At 41.5% G+C, this 18,338-nt stretch overlaps 1 protein-coding gene across 6 annotated transcripts in view; it reads left to right on the forward strand.

The window, feature by feature from the left end:
* The window catches only part of LOC138724004 (ephrin type-B receptor 5), a 73,763-nt gene extending 61,542 nt beyond the window's left edge, over positions 1–12,221 (forward strand). For 3 of the 6 annotated variants that reach the window (XM_069863653.1, XM_069863661.1, XM_069863645.1), the window contains 9 exons: positions 278–392; positions 3,029–3,084; positions 3,200–3,319; positions 3,727–3,974; positions 4,816–5,031; positions 6,099–6,252; positions 6,402–6,591; positions 7,855–8,010; positions 11,685–12,221. In XM_069863653.1, the coding sequence (XP_069719754.1) occupies positions 278–392; positions 3,029–3,084; positions 3,200–3,319; positions 3,727–3,974; positions 4,816–5,031; positions 6,099–6,252; positions 6,402–6,591; positions 7,855–8,010; positions 11,685–11,793 (1,364 nt within the window). In that variant the 3' untranslated portion in view covers positions 11,794–12,221. Of the gene's footprint in view, positions 1–277; positions 393–3,028; positions 3,085–3,199; positions 3,320–3,726; positions 3,975–4,815; positions 5,032–6,098; positions 6,592–7,408; positions 7,462–7,854; positions 8,011–11,684 lie in introns of those variants that run through there. The other 3 variants (XM_069863669.1, XM_069863688.1, XM_069863677.1) reach the window with 3 other exon arrangements.
* The last annotated feature ends 6,117 nt before the right edge of the window (positions 12,222–18,338 follow it).

The raw sequence follows: 18,338 nt of genomic DNA on the forward strand, positions 1-18,338 counted from the left end.
GTCCTCCACGTGTCAGTGGACCAGGGGAAGGAAAAGTGGATTCAGATGGAGCACTGGCTTTTCAGAATTAGGAAGGAAGGCGCTGGAGAAGCACAGTGACTGAAAGAGTAAGGGAATAAGCAAGTCAAGCATTTGTTGAACTGCCAGGACTAGCCTGGAAAGCAAAAACCTGGTAGGGATGGAATAATGGGTGAGACCTAGTTGAGTAGAAGGGAAACTGTTAACAACTCCTGTCCTCTGCATTTGTATGTGTGTATGCATGTATCTTTCTTGCTAGGGGAGCGCTCCGAGATGGTGCAGGACCGACTGCCGCTTATCGTGGGCTCAGCACTCGGTGGTCTAGCCTTCTTGGTAATTGCTGCCATTGCCATCCTTGCCATCATCTTCAAGAGGTGAATTCCTTGACCTGCTCATGTGCCAGTGCCTGCACTGCAGACAGTGGAACTTCCTTATCCCTGCTACATAACCCCATCCCAAGCGAAAAAGCCTGATCTACATTTATCCAGATGTCCTTGAGATGCCATTTTCTAATTAAGGAAAGATCTTGCCCTGTTGCTTCTATCTGAGGAGCCTCTCCTGTGGTAAATTGCTCAAATACTTAGCTGATATTTGGCTAGTTAGCAATAAGAATACAAGGGAACCTTTTTATAGCTGGTGTAAAAAGATTTTTAAATGCATCTATGTAAAGAAGGGACTGTAAATTGCATTTTAGGCAAGCATGTGGAGAATGAAACAATGTAGTGAAAAAGGACTGGTGGGATAAGTACTTATATCCACTAACTTAGAAAGTGCTAAACACTTTTTAACTCAGGCCTGAGAGGCAATAGCTCATTTTCTTGAAGAATAAAACCCCAACAATGATTCCATGGAACACTGACTCATAAAGTATAGATTAAAGAAAGCAAATACTACTTGCCATTTTGGGAAGAAAAAGGGTGGCTAGGTCAATGTAGAGAAAATAAAGAGGGACACAACTTTAAAAATAAAGAGAAAAGTAAGGGTACAAAAGTAAACAATGGGGGCTTTGTTAGTTGAAGGAAGGGAACAGTCATTACCTGCTCCTTGAATTTCTTGAGGTTTGAAATTAATCTCCTAGCTTTTCAGTAATGGATTTCTGTATCTTTGCTCTGCTATGCCTCTGTACAAGAGGAGCTACTTACCTTTTTATTCTGACATTAAAAAAAATGTATAAACTACTGAACTTTAGGGAATGCCATCTAGTTTTAGTTATTTTTTTTGATCTTTTCCCTGTTCTACATTTGTTTTCTTCTTCTGTGTATACTCTCTTTTCATATTTTTATTTCTGGAAAGAAAAGAACTATCAAATATTGTTATAATTGTGTTGTTGCTTCCTTTTGTAGTTTTGAACTGTTAAAAATACAATTTCTTGTAACAGCTGGAAATGTGATATTATGTGCACAACTCAATAAAGCATATATTTTTCTAAAAAAAATAAATCAAACCCAGAATACATTAATATTATCAGAACTGTGTTGGGGAAAGACATCAATGGGTTTCTGCAAATGAATCTATATAAAAGGAAATACCATCAAAATAGATTAATTTATACTTGAAGGATCATGTGCAATTTGTAGACAGTGGTTCAGAAAAAGTGGGGATACCTAATATAATATAATAATATAATTTTTTATATTTGTCATTGGTAGGAAAGGTAAGTTTAAAGATGTAGGAAATGAGAAACACCATGTGAAATTAGGAATTCATTAAATGCTTGAATATATGTAGAGCCAAATGCTATTATTTTATATTCTTTTTCTAAATTGTTGGTACTCATTGTTGAAGCAATAATCAATGTGAAGCACTTACCTATTTTAGCTAGTTGGTCATTTTGGAAAACTATTAGTATGTCAGATAACCTATAAAAAACATCAATGTAGGTCTGACTTTCAGCTGTAATAGCTGAATTAGAGCTCTTACGTACAGGCCCTCAGAAAGCTAGTTTTTTTGCACAACAGAAAAAAAGACATTTTGAAGGTAGAAATATTTGTGGTTTTGCAATCTTAGCAGAATTTAAATAGATATGTCAGACAAGTAATAATACGCAACAAATCCTGTTAGAATGACAGAATTAGTTTTGTTAGTAAAGAAAAGTAATATAATGTTCCATGATATTCTGTCTTCAGATGCTAATTGGATCAGCAGCTAGAAGGTCTTGTGCTCAAATATTATAGTTGTACATATTTAGGGGAAAAATTGCAAACACTGTTGAGAACAAAGGAAGTGACTTGAAAAGGGAAAATACATTTACAGCAAACCAAGAATAACACCTATATTGCATGGGAAAAAATTGCTTGAATCACACATATTTAAGGGCAGAATGAAATCTGAGAAATGCCAATGGTTGTCACCTATGGATACTGAAAATTAGATGCATAAATGCAGCAATATTACAATAATGAAGACCATACCTGTTTAGGTCTGTGCATGCAGAAATCATATCATGGAACAGCTTACTGTCCATATGGCTCTGTGTGGTTTGTTTTGAGTGCACTGCATATGAAAAGAATAGTCAAAGTAGATGCTTCTAGGAGACCAGCAGGAAAAATAAGAAGAATTAATTCTTAGGGAACATTTATACAAATTGATCATTACAGTAAATGGCTCTTAAAATGTTTTTGAAGATCTTAGAAGACATCACAGGAGATGGTTTAGATTAGAATTGTAAAAGAATAACTTGTAGTAATTAAATGAAATTTGAATGCAAGTTTAGCCTGAATAGCAAGAAAACTTCCAGGACAGTAATGTTAAGCTGTAGTATTTCATTTTCAACATAGTGCTGGAGGCCTTATATTTTGTCATATCTAAAGTGGGAGTGCAAGCAGAGGTGTAAAACTACCACATAGAAAGCAAGCACGTACTGCTTACCATGAGGTGGGCCAGTTCTTAACATCCATCTTCTATCTCTAAATTCAAGGATTCTCTGAGTCATGCATTGAAAAGCCTATCCCAACATCATATGAGAGACTCTTGTGTGTGTTTTGACTTTCCTTTCCTTTATGTCCTGCAGTAAAAGGCGAGAGACTCCATACACAGACCGTCTGCAGCAGTATATCAGTGCACGAGGTAAGTGTTATTGAGCAACAGATGTCAAGAGTCTGTCTCTTTTCAGGACTCATTAACACCCATGTCTCTCAGGATTTGATTCTGGTGATGTTTTGGGCTGTCTCCCCCACTGCAGGAATAGGAGCAAAGTATTACATTGATCCTTCAACCTATGAAGATCCGAATGAAGCTATTCTAGAATTTGCCAAGGAGATTGATGTGTCCCTCATCAAGATTGAGGAGGTCATTGGATCAGGTAGTATGACAATGCAGATTTTGAAGTGCCTTCTTGTTCACCTTGAGACCTGACACAGTACTGGCCTGAAATGGACCCAACCATGGTACACCCAAGTGTCTCAGCATAGATGATCTTCATTTTTACCAAAATTCATCTCAACATACATATCCTTAGACACTGGCTCCAAACCAAATTTAAAACACACTTTGAAGACTCAGAGCTCCTCATTTGAACCCTCAAGATGTAGTCTCCAACTTGACTGAATTCAGAGCCTTCTTCAAGAACTTTACCATAATCCAAACAGTTCTGTAATCCTGTTTCCAAGCAGCAGCTGAAATCTTCCATAGTAGAATGTTTTAGTACACCAAATTAAAATTCGTTGCTGTGTTTCCTTACTTGGGGTGTGTTTCTTCCCTCCCTGACAGGAGAGTTTGGAGAGGTGTGCTTTGGGCGCCTAAAACACCCAGGGAAGCGTGAATACACAGTAGCTATTAAGACCCTGAAGTCAGGTTACACAGATGAACAGCGGCGGGAGTTCCTGAGCGAGGCCAGCATTATGGGGCAATTTGAGCATCCCAATGTCATCCATCTGGAGGGTGTGGTCACCAAGAGCCGACCAGTCATGATTGTCACAGAGTTCATGGAGAATGGATCACTGGATTCCTTCCTCAGGGTACCACAACCAGAGTCTCCCACAACTGTTATCTCTTCATCTTGCTATGTGCCAGTCTCAGATCTGATAATTTTGCCTATCCTTCTGCTTCACTCCTGTCTCTAAAAGTCCTCAGTTGCCCTCTTCAAGTGCAATAGAAATAATAGCAAATTACCAGAGTAAGTGGTTTTGGGGTCAGCATGGTGAAAATATTCCAAAAACTCACCCATCATTAATTTAGACCTCTTCAGCGTAAACTAAGTTGTTTATTTTGTATACAGTCTTCCAGTTCCTTATGTGCATGCTCTAAAGTTTGCCTTTCTAATAATGTTTTTCCAGTGAATGTTTTCAAGTTTCAACATTGTAATGAAATAATGAAACTTGTAGTTATATTTGGACTTGGAGTTTCCAGTATTTTTTCCAGTAATGAAACATAAATACAGACTTTTTTTTTTTATAGATACTTCACCACCACTTTTTACTGATTCAGACGCTAATTCAGCCACAAATGCTTTGGCAAGTACATCTTGAAGCCCAAATGAACCCATTGCATAGAATGCATTGTAAAGAACTTAAAATGGTGAAAGAAGAGACTAGGCATAGGATGCTAAAGGAGGATATGGCCACAAATGAGATTGTCTTCAGATTGACATCACCAGTGTCTGACTTCATTTGAGATTCATTGTCTTAAGCCCACCCTCTTTTCTTGATTTGCTGTCCCTGAACCTTCAGATTTCAGCTGAAGTTTAGACATGTTCTCTGACTTCATAAATCAACCTTGTTACACTGATGTTTGTTATTCTTCCCTGCTGGCTTCGTGTTCTGTCATCATAAAAGCCTATGTTTGCCTCCTCACTTGCAGCAGAAGGAGGGACAGTTCAGTGTGTTACAGCTGGTGGGAATGCTACGGGGGATTGCAGCTGGCATGCGCTACCTTTCGGACATGAACTATGTGCATCGTGACCTGGCAGCACGTAACATCTTAGTCAACAGTAACCTTGTGTGCAAGGTGTCAGACTTCGGTTTGTCCCGTTTTCTGGAGGATGATGCTTCAAATCCCACCTATACTGGAGCTCTGGTGAGTTACCACAATGGAGTGAGTTACTGTAGTACTGCCATCTGTAATATTTTAATGTGTTCCTCCTTTATTTGGTGTACCTTTTTTGTTCATTTTGATACCAAAGAGACCGGTGGGGTAGAGACTTCTGTCTTGTGTAGTGTCTGTTCCCAACCAGGGAGAAACCAAACATATCTGAATATCTGACCCACTCTGCCACGTGAAATGGAGTCAGTGCCGTGCTTCATGTATTGATGGTGAATAGAACTAACCTCATAACTTGATGAAGGTGTTACCTTGCCCCTTTCATTTCCTTCTTACAGGAAGTAGAAAGGACTGAAGTAGTGATTAAAGTCCTATACTATGACCCTTAGAGAGTTGCTTTTTCCTCTAGAAAAGATAACTGGCATAAGTATATTGATGGTCTTACAACCAACCATGAAGTGGACTTATTGCCTGTGAAGCTCTGGCACCTGTTATAGATACCACAAAAGGGGTGGGAGTATAACAGTCAGATTGAAACTTCCATTTGGCGTGCAGAGTGTGGGGAAGAATTCAGTCATTGAAAAATGAAACAAGTTTTAGACGTATGTAATTTGAAAAACCAGCACCTGAATAAGATTTCTTCTAGTGGTTAATACCTGCAATCAGAGAGGTCAAGTTGGAAAGTGGAAGAAGTTAGTGCTAGCCACTCAATGTATCTGTTGTTGTTGCAGGTTGGAATTGTTTAAATGGCTTTAGATTTCCAAATGGTTGTGACTTTCAGAACGATTTGACTGTCCGCCTCCTCTCAGATGCTGCAAAGAAGAACTATAAAAATTAAAATCATCGTGGGATTTGTAGCAGCGAGGGGGCATGATACTGGTTTTCTCATCTATATTTGTCAATAGAACAAGCTTAAAACCTTCAACATAGTTTGAATTGAAACCAACAATGTCTACAAGACAACATCAAGTAGACTGGCACTCCATCCTCATTCAGTCATGCTGAGTTCAGTCATGCTACTGGCATCTTTAGTTCAATTATGTCATTTTCACAAATAGTTCTTATCTCACTAACATTCTGGCTACATTTTGATTGCTTTCCAGGGCTGCAAAATCCCCATCCGTTGGACTGCCCCTGAAGCTGTCCAGTATCGCAAGTTCACTTCCTCTAGTGATGTCTGGAGCTATGGCATTGTCATGTGGGAGGTGATGTCCTATGGTGAGAGGCCTTACTGGGACATGTCCAATCAGGATGTAAGTTTTAAAAGTGATGAGAATGTACGTCTGCCTCTCTGTCCTGTATCAATTCAAGGAGAAGAAAGTCATATACCATCAGGTGATTGAAGTTTGTTTGTCTTTTATTTTTCCAGCTGCGATAAAGCTTTGTTCTTCTTTTCCTGTAGGTAGTTAATGCCATTGACCAGGACTATCGCCTGCCCCCGCCCCCAGACTGCCCAACTGTTTTGCACCTGCTGATGCTTGACTGCTGGCAGAAGGAGCGGGGCCAGAGACCCAAATTTGATCAAATAGTCAGTGCTCTAGATAAACTGATCCGCAAGCCATCTGCCCTCAAAGCCACTGGCACTGGCAGCAGCAGGTGAGATGAAGTTTAAGTGCAAAATAATAGGGCTTGTCTCTAGCCAGGCAAGGAAAAGAAAGTAAATCAGGCTGTATAGTACTTTTTTCCAACCCTCACATCTATAACTGGGACCAAACAGGAAGGAAAAAAAAAATGGGGAGGAGGGTTAGAAGGACTGTCTGTCCTGACTGACTTCATGATTGATGAGGAGTTCAGAGTGCTGACTGTGTGCAGAGATGAATGTCTTGATGAGGTGTACTGAGGAGGAATATGAGAGAGGGATCTTAGGAAATAAAGGGAGGGACACATCTGGGTGTAGCTGCACAAGATATTCTGTGATCATAAAATATTATGTGATCACAAGAGGTGTTGAAAGAAGACAAGACCTTAGCTTATGGAGGGAAGGAATTCTGTAGCTAAAACTAAGTAGAACTGCAAATTACATCCCTTATCCCAACTGCATTTTGCAGCCTGATGGAACCAGAGGCAGGAGATCAGTGAAAGAGAAATCTCTGGTGGAGGTGAGGAGATAAATGGCACCAGGACTAGATGGCTGTTGGGCTGATGATGACTAGGCTGGAGTTTTTTTCCTTGCATTTATAAACCTTGTCTCACTGTAATGCATATCACAAGTAGGGCAGAGGAAATGTGCCTGGTCATGCCTAGTTTACTGAAAAATAGCACATAAAGAGAGTTATTTCTTTGGGACAGATTCAAATCACAGGATGCAGGGAGAAGAGTAAATGCCATCTATAAACTGTCATTTACTTAGCCTTTTACTGTTATGCTTTTATATGATGGGTGTTAGAGCTGAAAAAATGCACTGGTCTCATAGGTTGCTTTCTAATCTAAGGAGTGCATCTAGGAAAGGGAGAACTAGTCACAAAAGTAAAAAAGTTATAGTGTCTCATCTCTGTGCCTCAGAAACCTCCTCACTGCAACTCTTTTCCCAGCTAATAGGTCTAGACCCAGAAAATGTGGAAGGATCTGGGGCAACAAGAAGAGAAAATGTGCCTGAGAGAGTACAAAATGGGAAGGAAGGATCAATTTCTTGGGTTGATTGTTTTCAGACAGAAAAGGGAACACAGGTAGTCTGCAAACAGGGCATCAAGGTGGGACTTGACGCCATTCAAGAACCAGGGCATAAAGAACAAATATTATTGTTCTGCTCGATTCTGTGCCCTTCAGAGGTTACGTTCTCTTCCTTTCATAACTCTGACCTTACTAGTCTGGTCAGCTGATGTTGATAATTTGGTATTTTAGAACTTGTCTCTTTTGTAGACCATCTCAGCCTCTCCTGAGCAACTCTCCTCCAGATTTCCCTTCGCTCAGCAATGCCCATGAGTGGTTGGATGCTATCAAGATGGGCTGTTATAAGGAGAATTTTGACCAGGCTGGTCTGATTACATTTGACGTCATATCACACATGACTCTGGAGTAAGTAGAGGGGCAGAGAGCAGAAGATACCAGACAACGATTTTTCCACAGAGAGAGGGAAAGCAGGCTGAGAAATAGTTAGTAAGGACTATGTGGAGGGTATGTACAGATGAAAAAAGAGAGGGAAGCCATAGTAAAATAGCTTCTGTACCTTACATCTTATTAGGGCATTGGGACACCCTCCATACCATTGCACATTTGTTATTTGTTTCTATAAGCACTGTTACAGATCCCATGTATATTACAAAACATATTGTCGTTGTTCCAGAGAGGCTACTACATCACAATGTTCATGACATCTGCCACAGGTAATAACCACCTGCATAGAACAAGCTGTAGCATCTAGAATGATAGATTCATAGAATCGCTTGGTTGGAAAAGACCTTTAGCATCATCAAGTCCAACCATACTGTCCACTACTAAACCAGATCCCTGAGCACCTCACCTATCCATCTTTTAAATACCAATGGTGATCGTGACTCAACCACATCCCTAGGCAGCATGTGCCAGTGCCCGAGAACCCTTTTGGTGAAGAAGTTTTTCCTGATGTCTAATCTGAACCCTCCCCCCAGCACAACTTGAGCGTGTTTCTCCTTGTCCTATCGCCTATCACTTGGGAGAAGACACCACCCACCTCCCTACAACCTCCTTTCAGGCAGTTGTAGAGAGTGATAAGGTCTCCCCTCAGCCTCCTTTTCTCCAGGCTAAACAACCCCAGTTCCCTCAGCTGCTCCTCATAAGACTTGTTCTCCAGCCCCTTCACCAGCTTCATTGCTCTTCTCTGGACATGCTCCAGCATCTCAGAGTCCTTGCTGTAGTGAGGGGCTCAAAACTGAACACAGGATTTGAGGTGTTGCCTCACCAGCGCTGAGTACATGGGAACAGTCACTTCCCTGATCCTGCTGGCAACGTTTTTTCTGATAGGTACCAAGATGCTATTGGCTTTCTTGGCCACATGGGCATATTCAGTTGACTGTCTACCAACACCCCCAGGTCATTCTCTGCTTTCCAGCTGCTCTTCCCCAAGCCCGTAGTGTTGCACTTGGCCATGTTAAACCTCATACCATTCTTCGATGCAGCCTGTCCAGATCCCTTTGTAGTGCCTCCCTACCCTCAAGCAGATCAGCACTTCTGCTCAGCTTGCTGTCATCCACAAACTTACTAAGGGTAGGTTCAATCCCTTCATCCAAATTATTCGTAAAGAGAATGAACAGAACTGGACTCAGCCCTGAGCCCTGGGGACACCACTTGTGACCGGCTCCCAACTGAATTTAAATCCATTTACCACTACTTTTTGGGCCCAGCCATCCGGCTAGGATTTTACTGAGCAGAGGCTGCACCTGTCCAGGCCAGTGGTGGTCAGTGGTAGCCAGTTTCTCAAGCAGTATACTGTGAGAAACAGTGTCAAAAGCTTTACTAAAGTGCAAATACACTACATCCACAGCCTTCCCCTCATCCTTTAAGCACGTCAGCTTCTCATAGAAGGTGATCAGGTAAGTTTGGCAGGAGCTGCCTTTCATAAACCTGTGTTGACTGGGCCTGATCACCTGGTTGTCTTGTATGTGCTGTGTGATAGCACTCAAGATGACCTGCTCCATGACCTTCCATGGCACTGAGGTCAGACTGACAGACCTGGAGTTCCCCAGATGATCCCTCTGATCATTCTTGTAACTGGGTATAGCATCAGCCAGCCTCCAGTCAGGCGGAACTTCCCCAGTCAGTCAGGGCTGCTGGTAGATTATGGAAAAGGGTTTGGTGAGCACCTCTGCCAGCAGCCTCAATACCCTTGAGTGTATCCCATCTGGCTTCATAGACTCATGAATGTCTAATTCACCCAGCAGGTCTAAACGTTTCATAGAATCATAGAATGGTTTGTGTTGGAAGGGACCTTAAAGATCGTCCAGTTCCAAAGCCCCTGACATGGGCATGGACACGTGACACTTGACTAGGGTGCCCAAGGCCCCATCCAGCCCGGCCTCGAACTCTTCCAGGGAGAAGGCATCCACAACTTCCCCAGGCAACCTGTCCCGGTGCCTCACCACTCACATTGTGAAGAATTTCTTCCTAATGTCTAATACAAATCTTCCCCCTACCAATTAAAGCCATTTCCCCTCATCCTGTCACTACATGCCCTTGTAAAAAGGTTCTCAAGGTTCCTCTTGCTGCCTTGGTCTTATATTCTCACCCATAAACTTTCAACCTGTTCGTGACAATTTTTCAGAGACAGCTCTTCACACTCTATCCATTTCCTGATATAGAGGGCAATGCCTGGGCCCCTCCTTCCTGGTCTGTCCCTTCTGAACAGCCTGTAGCCATCAATAGCCACACTCCGGTCATGGGATTCATCCCAAGTTTCAGTAACAACAATCGGGTCATAGCTTTCTAGCAGCATGGTAGCTTCCAACTCCTCCTGTTTGTTGCCCAAGCTGCATGTGTTTGTATAGAGGCACTTCAGCTGGGCTGTTGGCTGCATCACCTTCTTGGATCATTGGAGCTTTGTTCTGCTCCCCCTCCCCATCCTCTGGCTCAGGAGGCTTTGTACCAAGGGAACATCTTACCTTACTATTAAAGACTGAGGCAAAGAATGCATGAAGTACCTCAGCCTTACCCTCAGCCTTTGTCACTAATACCCCGCTGTGTCCAGCAAAGGCTGGAGATTCTCATTGGCCTTCCTTTTGTATTTGTAGAAATGTTTTTTACTATCTTCCACAGAACCAGCCAATTTAAGTTCTATTTGGACTTTAGTCCTTCTGATTTTCTTTCTACATGATCTCACATCATCCTCATAGTCCTCCTGAGATGCCTGCCCGTTCTCCCCAAGCTCAAAAACTTTCCTCTTTTTTTCCAAGATCTGCCCTAAGCTATTTGCTCATCCAAGTCTCTTCCCTGCTGTCTCATTTTCGGGCACACAGGGACAGCATGCTATTGCACCACCAGGATTTCCTTCTTGAAGAATGTCCAGCCTTCTAAGGCTCCTTTGCTCTTTAGAACTGTCTCCCATGGAACTATATCAGCCAGCTCTAAATATAGTCCAAAGTCTGCCCTCTGGAAGTCCACGGTGGCCGTTAGGCACCACATTTCCATGATGGCAATTATATCATAGTTTTCTTCCCATACAATGACTTCTAGGTCGTCTTGTTTATTGTCTGTGCTGTGTGCATTGGTGTAGATGCACTTCAGTCTGGCTGTTGATCCCTCCATGCTTCTGAGGGGAATAATCTTGATGCCAAAGTGACTACTTGCTGTAGTTTCTAACCCATCAATAATCTGCATCTTTTCTGCCACTTGGGTGCTATGATGTCCCACACTTCCTCAGAGGTGGCAGACCAAAGGGCCTTGCTAGCACACCATTCCCCAAGCTATCTTCCGTCAAGCCTGGTTTTGTCCCTCTCCGCCTTCATATCTAGTTTAAAGCTCTATTGCTGAGCCTTGTTAACTCCTTGGTAAGCGTATACTAAATTCAAGTGTTATTTAGAAGACAGGAGCTAGTTAAAGGAATGTTCTTAGAACTATGGAATGGTATGGAAGGGTTCTTTAAAGATCCAAGCCCCCTGCCGTGAGCAGGAATATCTATCAGTAGATCAGATGCATTGTCTTGGATATACAGGGAAAATGGAACTGTTCAGAACAAGAACACAATTTTGACACCTTCCACATCCTCTGTTCTTTTCCAGAGATATCCAGCGTATTGGCATCACCCTTGTTGGCCACCAGAAAAAGATTCTAAACAGCATCCAGCTCATGCGAGTCTACTTGAATCAGCGTGAAACAGTTGAAGTGTAGTGTTTACACCATCCTTATTCCACTAGTCTCAAGCTCTGGAAAGGTGCTGGGGGAATTCAGAGGGATTTTCACTGTAAGAAAAAAGAGATGTCAGTATGCTGCTTAAAGACTTAACGGACCCAGAGACTGCACAGTACATGTCCATGCAAAAACAAAGCCTTGCCATGATTTGAAAGCAGAGATACTGGCATTTAAATGTGACTTACATCATACATTTGGAATGGGTTAAGGGAGGGAAAGTTAAAACAACATGGAGAGGAGATGGAGTAATACCTTGGACAGATCACAAGCACCTGTTGCCTCTTCTCTACCAGCAAAAGATACCAGACAACTTTACAAAGCCATCAGCAGGCTTTTTCTGTAGCTGGGAGTCTAGAAAAGCTACAAAAACTTAATGAAGGCAACAAAAAAATTACCTTTTTTTTCCCCTAACAAATGCCATAATGGTGTAAGAGATTATTACTCGGATAGAGATGAACAGCGGGCTATCACTTGGTATGCCAGCTTGGTCTGGAACTCATGTTCTAGTTAATGCGCAGTATGTGGTAAGCAATAAGACATGTAACCTGGTAAAGAGGTTGAGAGTAAAGGGCTCAAAGTTCTGTGTTATTTTGTGTGCAGTTCTTGGGCATGCTCCACGATCCAGGAAGGATACTTATTAATCCTTTGTGCTGATGCAAGGAGCAACAAGTCCTAGGTGCTATGCAACTCTATTTACGGGACTCCAATGGAATGGAACAATAAAGATTCCTAGAATCCGTCCTGCTGAATCTGCAAGTGGAAAGGGAAACAAATAAGTTCCAGTCCTCACAAGCCCATTCTTGAGAGGAAATCCTGATATTCTGAAATCCTGAACAGTCAGAATTTGGGGTTTGTTATCTTCTGACCACTTACAGACATTGAAGAGTGTGATGAAAAGAGTCTGAAGTCCTTTGCTGTTGAAAAATACTTGCTCTTTTTCTCACCTTAACCAGCAACATCAATGGGCACAGCTGATTCAGTATTGTTTCTGAAGAAAATGCAGACCTGCAGCTTTCAACACCAGACAGACATTTGGAACAAGGGACGTGAATCTCTTTCACAAATTCTTGTCCAGAGTCATCAGGGAAAGGTACCAGTCCCACAAGCCACTTCAGTCCTTAAAAAAGAAATAATAATGTCACTGGGATCAACTGTGCAGTCTGAGAGGTGCATGAGAGGGACAAGAATGACAAGAGCTCTGTCTCCCTTCAGACAGACTAGTATCTGCTTAAGGAAAGATCTGCTTTGGGGAGGAGCAGAGTTTTAGGAATGTGTCTCCATCCTTCCTCATGGAGGAGTATGAAACATGAAGCTGAGCTTTAGAGGAAAATTTGTAGATTATACACTTGTCTGCCTCACCAACACATAGAAAGGGAAATGGAAATGACCTTGTTAAGCAAGACCCCAATGAAGACATTACATAAAGATACTTTCTTTGTGTCTGAAGAGGAAATAACCCTAGTTATTCTGATCTGCGCCCATCTGTTGGCTCACTGTGAACCAGTCATGAACTACTCATATTTTTCCATCTGTCAAGGTTACAAAAGCATAACTAATGCAGATACTACTCCTGTACAGATTTAAGGATTCCCCCAGTCAAGCCAGGTTTTAATAGTTATTGGGGAATCCCATAATATGATGGGAAGATCTCCAGAACAGTTGCAGTATAATAGCCAAAACAGTTCAGACTCTTATCACAACATTGCAGCAATGTTATTGTTAATTCTTTTTACTTGAAAAGGAAGAATAGTAGTACATTCTTCCAAGGTATAAAAAAATCAATATAAAAATACAAGGAAACAAGAATAAAACATTCACAGCAATACAATGAAAGTGTGTAGATTTTAAAGAAGCAAAACATATCAGACAAGAGTGAGCCCTATCCTAGAAAATTTGAGTTTTTTGCTTTCTACGGAATTTCTACAAACTTGTAATACTTGACATACCCAGTTACATGGTTGCACATTGACTGTCAGCTCCGCCTACAGCATCTGAGACTTGAACAGCTGGTGTCCTCTCCAGAGAGCATATTAAGCACAAGATGTTAAGAGGAATCAGAGGTCTCTAGCACTTTCTATATGTATTCACCAGAGGACAACAGTGCATGTATGCATACTCACATGAGCATATTCTTAAGTTCTGCGGGCCATTTGGGGAAACACAGCAGGCTATGTTTTTTGCACGCCTTGGGTGATCAAGATTAGTAGAAAAATCAGCGACCTAGTTCAAGTCCTATGATCTTTTTTTAGCTTAGTGGAAACATATGCAGAAGATAGATTCTCTGTCTTCATACAGGGGAAGACAAAATGGGGGCCTTGTCTGAATCTCACATCAATGTCAATGAGGTTTAATAGCCCTTTATGGGGAGCTGCAGTGAAGAACCGCTTGGTCATAGTTCAGGCAGTAGGACATTTACTTTCATTGCATATGAAGCCTATGGCAAAGTTGTTCTGTCAGAATCAGAAGAAAGCGATTTACTTCTTATACCAAGGCAAGCAAGTAGTGATTGGAAATCATACATGCTGTTCCTCCTTTTCTAAGGCAAGGTTGAAAACTATCCCTATGATAGTGCCAAGATGTCCTGATCATGGCTAGAACTGCACAGTGCCTTGGGGTCGCAGATGGAGTGCAAAAAGGTAACTGTTTTCTGTAAGAAGTCTCCCCATTCTCTTTGTTTCCAGGGTGTTCCCTGTTTTCAGAGTACTTAACTTCTTCCACAATTTAGGATGCAAAGTGTTGCGATGCATATTGTGTTGTCATTGTGTTGGTCCCTCAGCTCTGCAAGCATGGATGAGAGACAGTCATGGCAAAAGCGTTAGAAACACCCTGCTCTCACTTTTTTAACCTTACATGAAAGCAGAAATCCTGTGTTCTGTTTCCATAGATATTATCTGAGATGTCCCCTAGCACATGAGCATCCTCAGCAGGTAGGGATGAGAATCAGGAGAGAGAGAAGTGGGGCTCCCCTAGGCACCTGATATTCCTGCACAAGAAGAGTGAGAAAAGAAAAAAAAGTTTTACAGAGCCATATTCTTTGCCAAAGAAGCAATGGAAGATTAAAGAGCTTATGCCCACATTTAATCCACATATCTGTAATATGTGATACATAAGAAGATTGAGTAAATTAAATGCATAGGTATCAATGCATAGACCCTCATAAGGGCATTAGGCATTTGTGTGAAAACTCAGAAATCGGAAATAATATATTGCAAAGACTAACAGCTCTCTTGCTTGAAGACCAACTTTTCAGTATTCAGAAACAGGGAAGAACTTCACTTTAAAGCAAGTTGTTATGTAATTATTACTGATGAGGTTCCTGGCACATGCCTTTTTGGTATCTCTTGCTGAACAGTCTCCCAGACAGGCAATTGAGTCTGCACCAGCATGTCAGTTATGATGCTGCCAAAAAGTACACCAGGCAAGCATGTTCACACCTGTGCTGCTTCAGCAGCCAGGTGGAACTCTCATCCAGGAGTTGCATGTCTGTGCACACACTGCCCCACTAAGCTCTGGCTTGTGTACGTCAAAAGCAGATCCTACTCACACAGAGTATTCAAAGACAAGCACGTAAGCTAAGATTTTTGCACGCAGGCCTGAAATGAGGTTGAGGAAACACTGGATAACAGTATGACCTACACAGTGATTTCATGTTTGGCATGTAAGTATGCTCAGCGCATGTGCAGATGATATGGCTTACAGTCCCCTTTTTTTTGTTTTGCTTGTTTTTTAAAATTCAAGGAACCTTTGACAGCATTATATGAGGGATAGTTGAGGAAGCACAAACTGCTTAATGCTACTGAAGGAGAGCTGCTGTAATTTACTTAGTCGTAGACAATTCATGTGCTATTAAGCTGAATGAAGCCTCTACGTATGGTGGGAAATCACAGAATCACCAGGTTGGAAACGACCTCCAGAATCACCGAGTCCAACCATTCCTATCAATCACTAACCCATGTCCCTGAGCACCTCATCCACCCATCTTTTAAATACCTCCAGGGATGGTGACTCAACCTCCTCCCTGGGCAGCCTGTCCCAGTGCCCAATGACCCTTTCTGTGACAATTTTTTTCCTGATTACCAGACTAAACCTCCCCTGGTGGAGCTTGAGGCCTTTCCCTCTTGTCCTGTCCCGTGTCACCTGGGAGAATAGGTCAGCACCCTCCTTTCTACAACCTTTCAGGTAGTTGTAGAGAGCAGTAAGGTCTTCCCTCAGCCTCCTCAAGGTTGAACAACTCCAGCTCTCTCAGTTGCTCCTCATGAAATTTGTTCTCCAGCCCCTTCACCAGCTTTGTTGCTCTTCTCTGGACACTCCTCAGAGCCTCAACATCCTTCTTGTGGTGAGGGGCCCAGAACTGAACGCAATATTCAAGGTGCAAATGATGAGCAGCATCAAGGAACTTAACTTGAATAAGCAAAAGAAGGTAGAGCTGCTTATTGGTCAGGGATTCCAGCCAATGAATCAACCTGAGGGCTAGTCTAAGAGAAGGCAACCAGCTTGAATACATCCTGCCTTTGGCACGCTTTCTCAGCAGTCAACTACACAGCTCCTGTGCATACAGATGCAGCTAAGAAATAGATTTTGTTTCAGGACAAAACTGATTCTTTTTCTTCCCTGAAACAAGCTGGTGCTAGAGGTGGCAATGCAGTGGGTCATTCACATGTATCCATGCCAGCAACTATTCACGAGTATCAAGCATCCTAAGGAAGTAGTTCACAAGTAAATTTGAATTTCTGGATGTTATTAAAAGACAGCATGGAAAAGCAATCCTCATGTCCTACACAAAGCTAGTCTAATCCTTCACTTCTCAAATTGGCACCTCCCTCAGAATTTACATTTTGTTATGGCATTCAAGATCATCAGGGTCTGTGTATGAAACTGTTCTGCTTCTGTGTGACTGAAAGTGCTGCACTGACCTAATGAGAAAATATTGTGTGTTCTGGAGTTTGCCATTTTGTAACATGGACATGTTCAAAGAGGAACTACTCTCCCTAGTGTTCTGCTCTCTGAAACACAGAAGAGAAGGTTTAATTGCCCTCAAAAAGCCTATTTTATCTTATGTATCTTCTATTTCTTTTCTGGTGATAAGAAAACTCTCGTTCTGAAATAATCTCCACGGAAACAGGAAGATATATCAAGGGTTTTTTTCTAGTTTCTTACACGACCCTTGTTCCTTGAATGAGCAGAGTAATGTGGTCTTTCTGTCAACTGTTGTAGAAGCAGGTCACAAGTATAAGTTCAATGAGTTGGTATCTTAGCATCTATGCCTCAACTAGTTAACAGAATTTGGTCCATTATTCATCTCTGTTATACAAGACCAAGCATGCATAGTTAGCAGTAATGCTGTTTGCTTCTCAAAACTAATCCCTTAAATTCAGTCCATGATAAGTAAGGCTAGAATTTTTTTCTGGTTTACAGTGGCAGCAGAATTAGACATACTGCTGGCTAAAACTAGAATTTGAGTTACATCTATGCAACTCTCTCTCATTGCATTTTGGTAACTTTTTACAAACCTACTGCTGTCTACGCATTTGGACAGCTGTAACAGATTGATCACTTATAAACAATTCTGTTGCTGTGAACAGGCTCTAGTCCTCTTTGAACCATGTTGACTCTGCTATGGAGCAGGAAATTAAAAATAAGAAAATCAGTTTTAGCCAGAATAGTCAGCCAGTTTGGCAGATATGAGTGAAAAGACACTGTCTGAAATAAGCTATTTAAGACTAGATCTTTTAATGCTGCTCTTTTAAAAATGTCAATAATTATAATGTACCCTAACCTTTCTACTATAAGTTGCAAAACTGTTGCTATTTTAGCCTGGCATACCTGCACACTTATAACAAAAACAAACTAACAACAACAATAATAACAATGATCATGATAAACAAATTTTGGGTTCCCCAGTGAAGAAATATACAGCAAAAATAGCAGGAGTCCAATAACTGGGTTGGTTGCGATTTGTACTGAGAAGCAATATATAAATTTTTGACAGTTGGAATATCATTACAAACCATGGCAATGAGCAAGTTGACCATAAGGAGCAGTAACAGCAAAGGCTGAGTAAGTGATGCCATACATGAAGGGTAGATCCACTTTATATCTGGCAGGTCTAACAATGATGGTGAGGAAGATCTCAATGGTGCTAAAAGTGCCATTGAGTGGTTGTGGAAGTGGCCTCACTCACTTGGATCTTGGGTCTGGAAGGTGATATGAAAAACTAACAGGGAAAAGAGAGGTGTTAAAGAAGAGGAAAAGGTTAAAAAACCCAATAAGAAAATTTTAATGGCCTTGGCCAGCATAATCTGATTATCTCTGTAAACTAAACCATCAGATTTTAGCCCAAACAATAGGACAAGATAGCCAGATCTCCAATACATGTCTATGCATAAGTTTATTTATTTATAACTACTTCAGTTAGGTCTTCTTATTGACTAAGGATCCTGATTTCAGTGTCTTATTACATACTGATGGGCCAATATTCTGTCCTCATCTCCTGAGTTATCCAAGCAGGCTGGAATGAAAGAAAT

Source organism: Phaenicophaeus curvirostris, chromosome 1 (genome assembly GCF_032191515.1).
Source record: "Phaenicophaeus curvirostris isolate KB17595 chromosome 1, BPBGC_Pcur_1.0, whole genome shotgun sequence".
Classification (NCBI taxonomy): domain Eukaryota; kingdom Metazoa; phylum Chordata; class Aves; order Cuculiformes; family Cuculidae; genus Phaenicophaeus; species Phaenicophaeus curvirostris.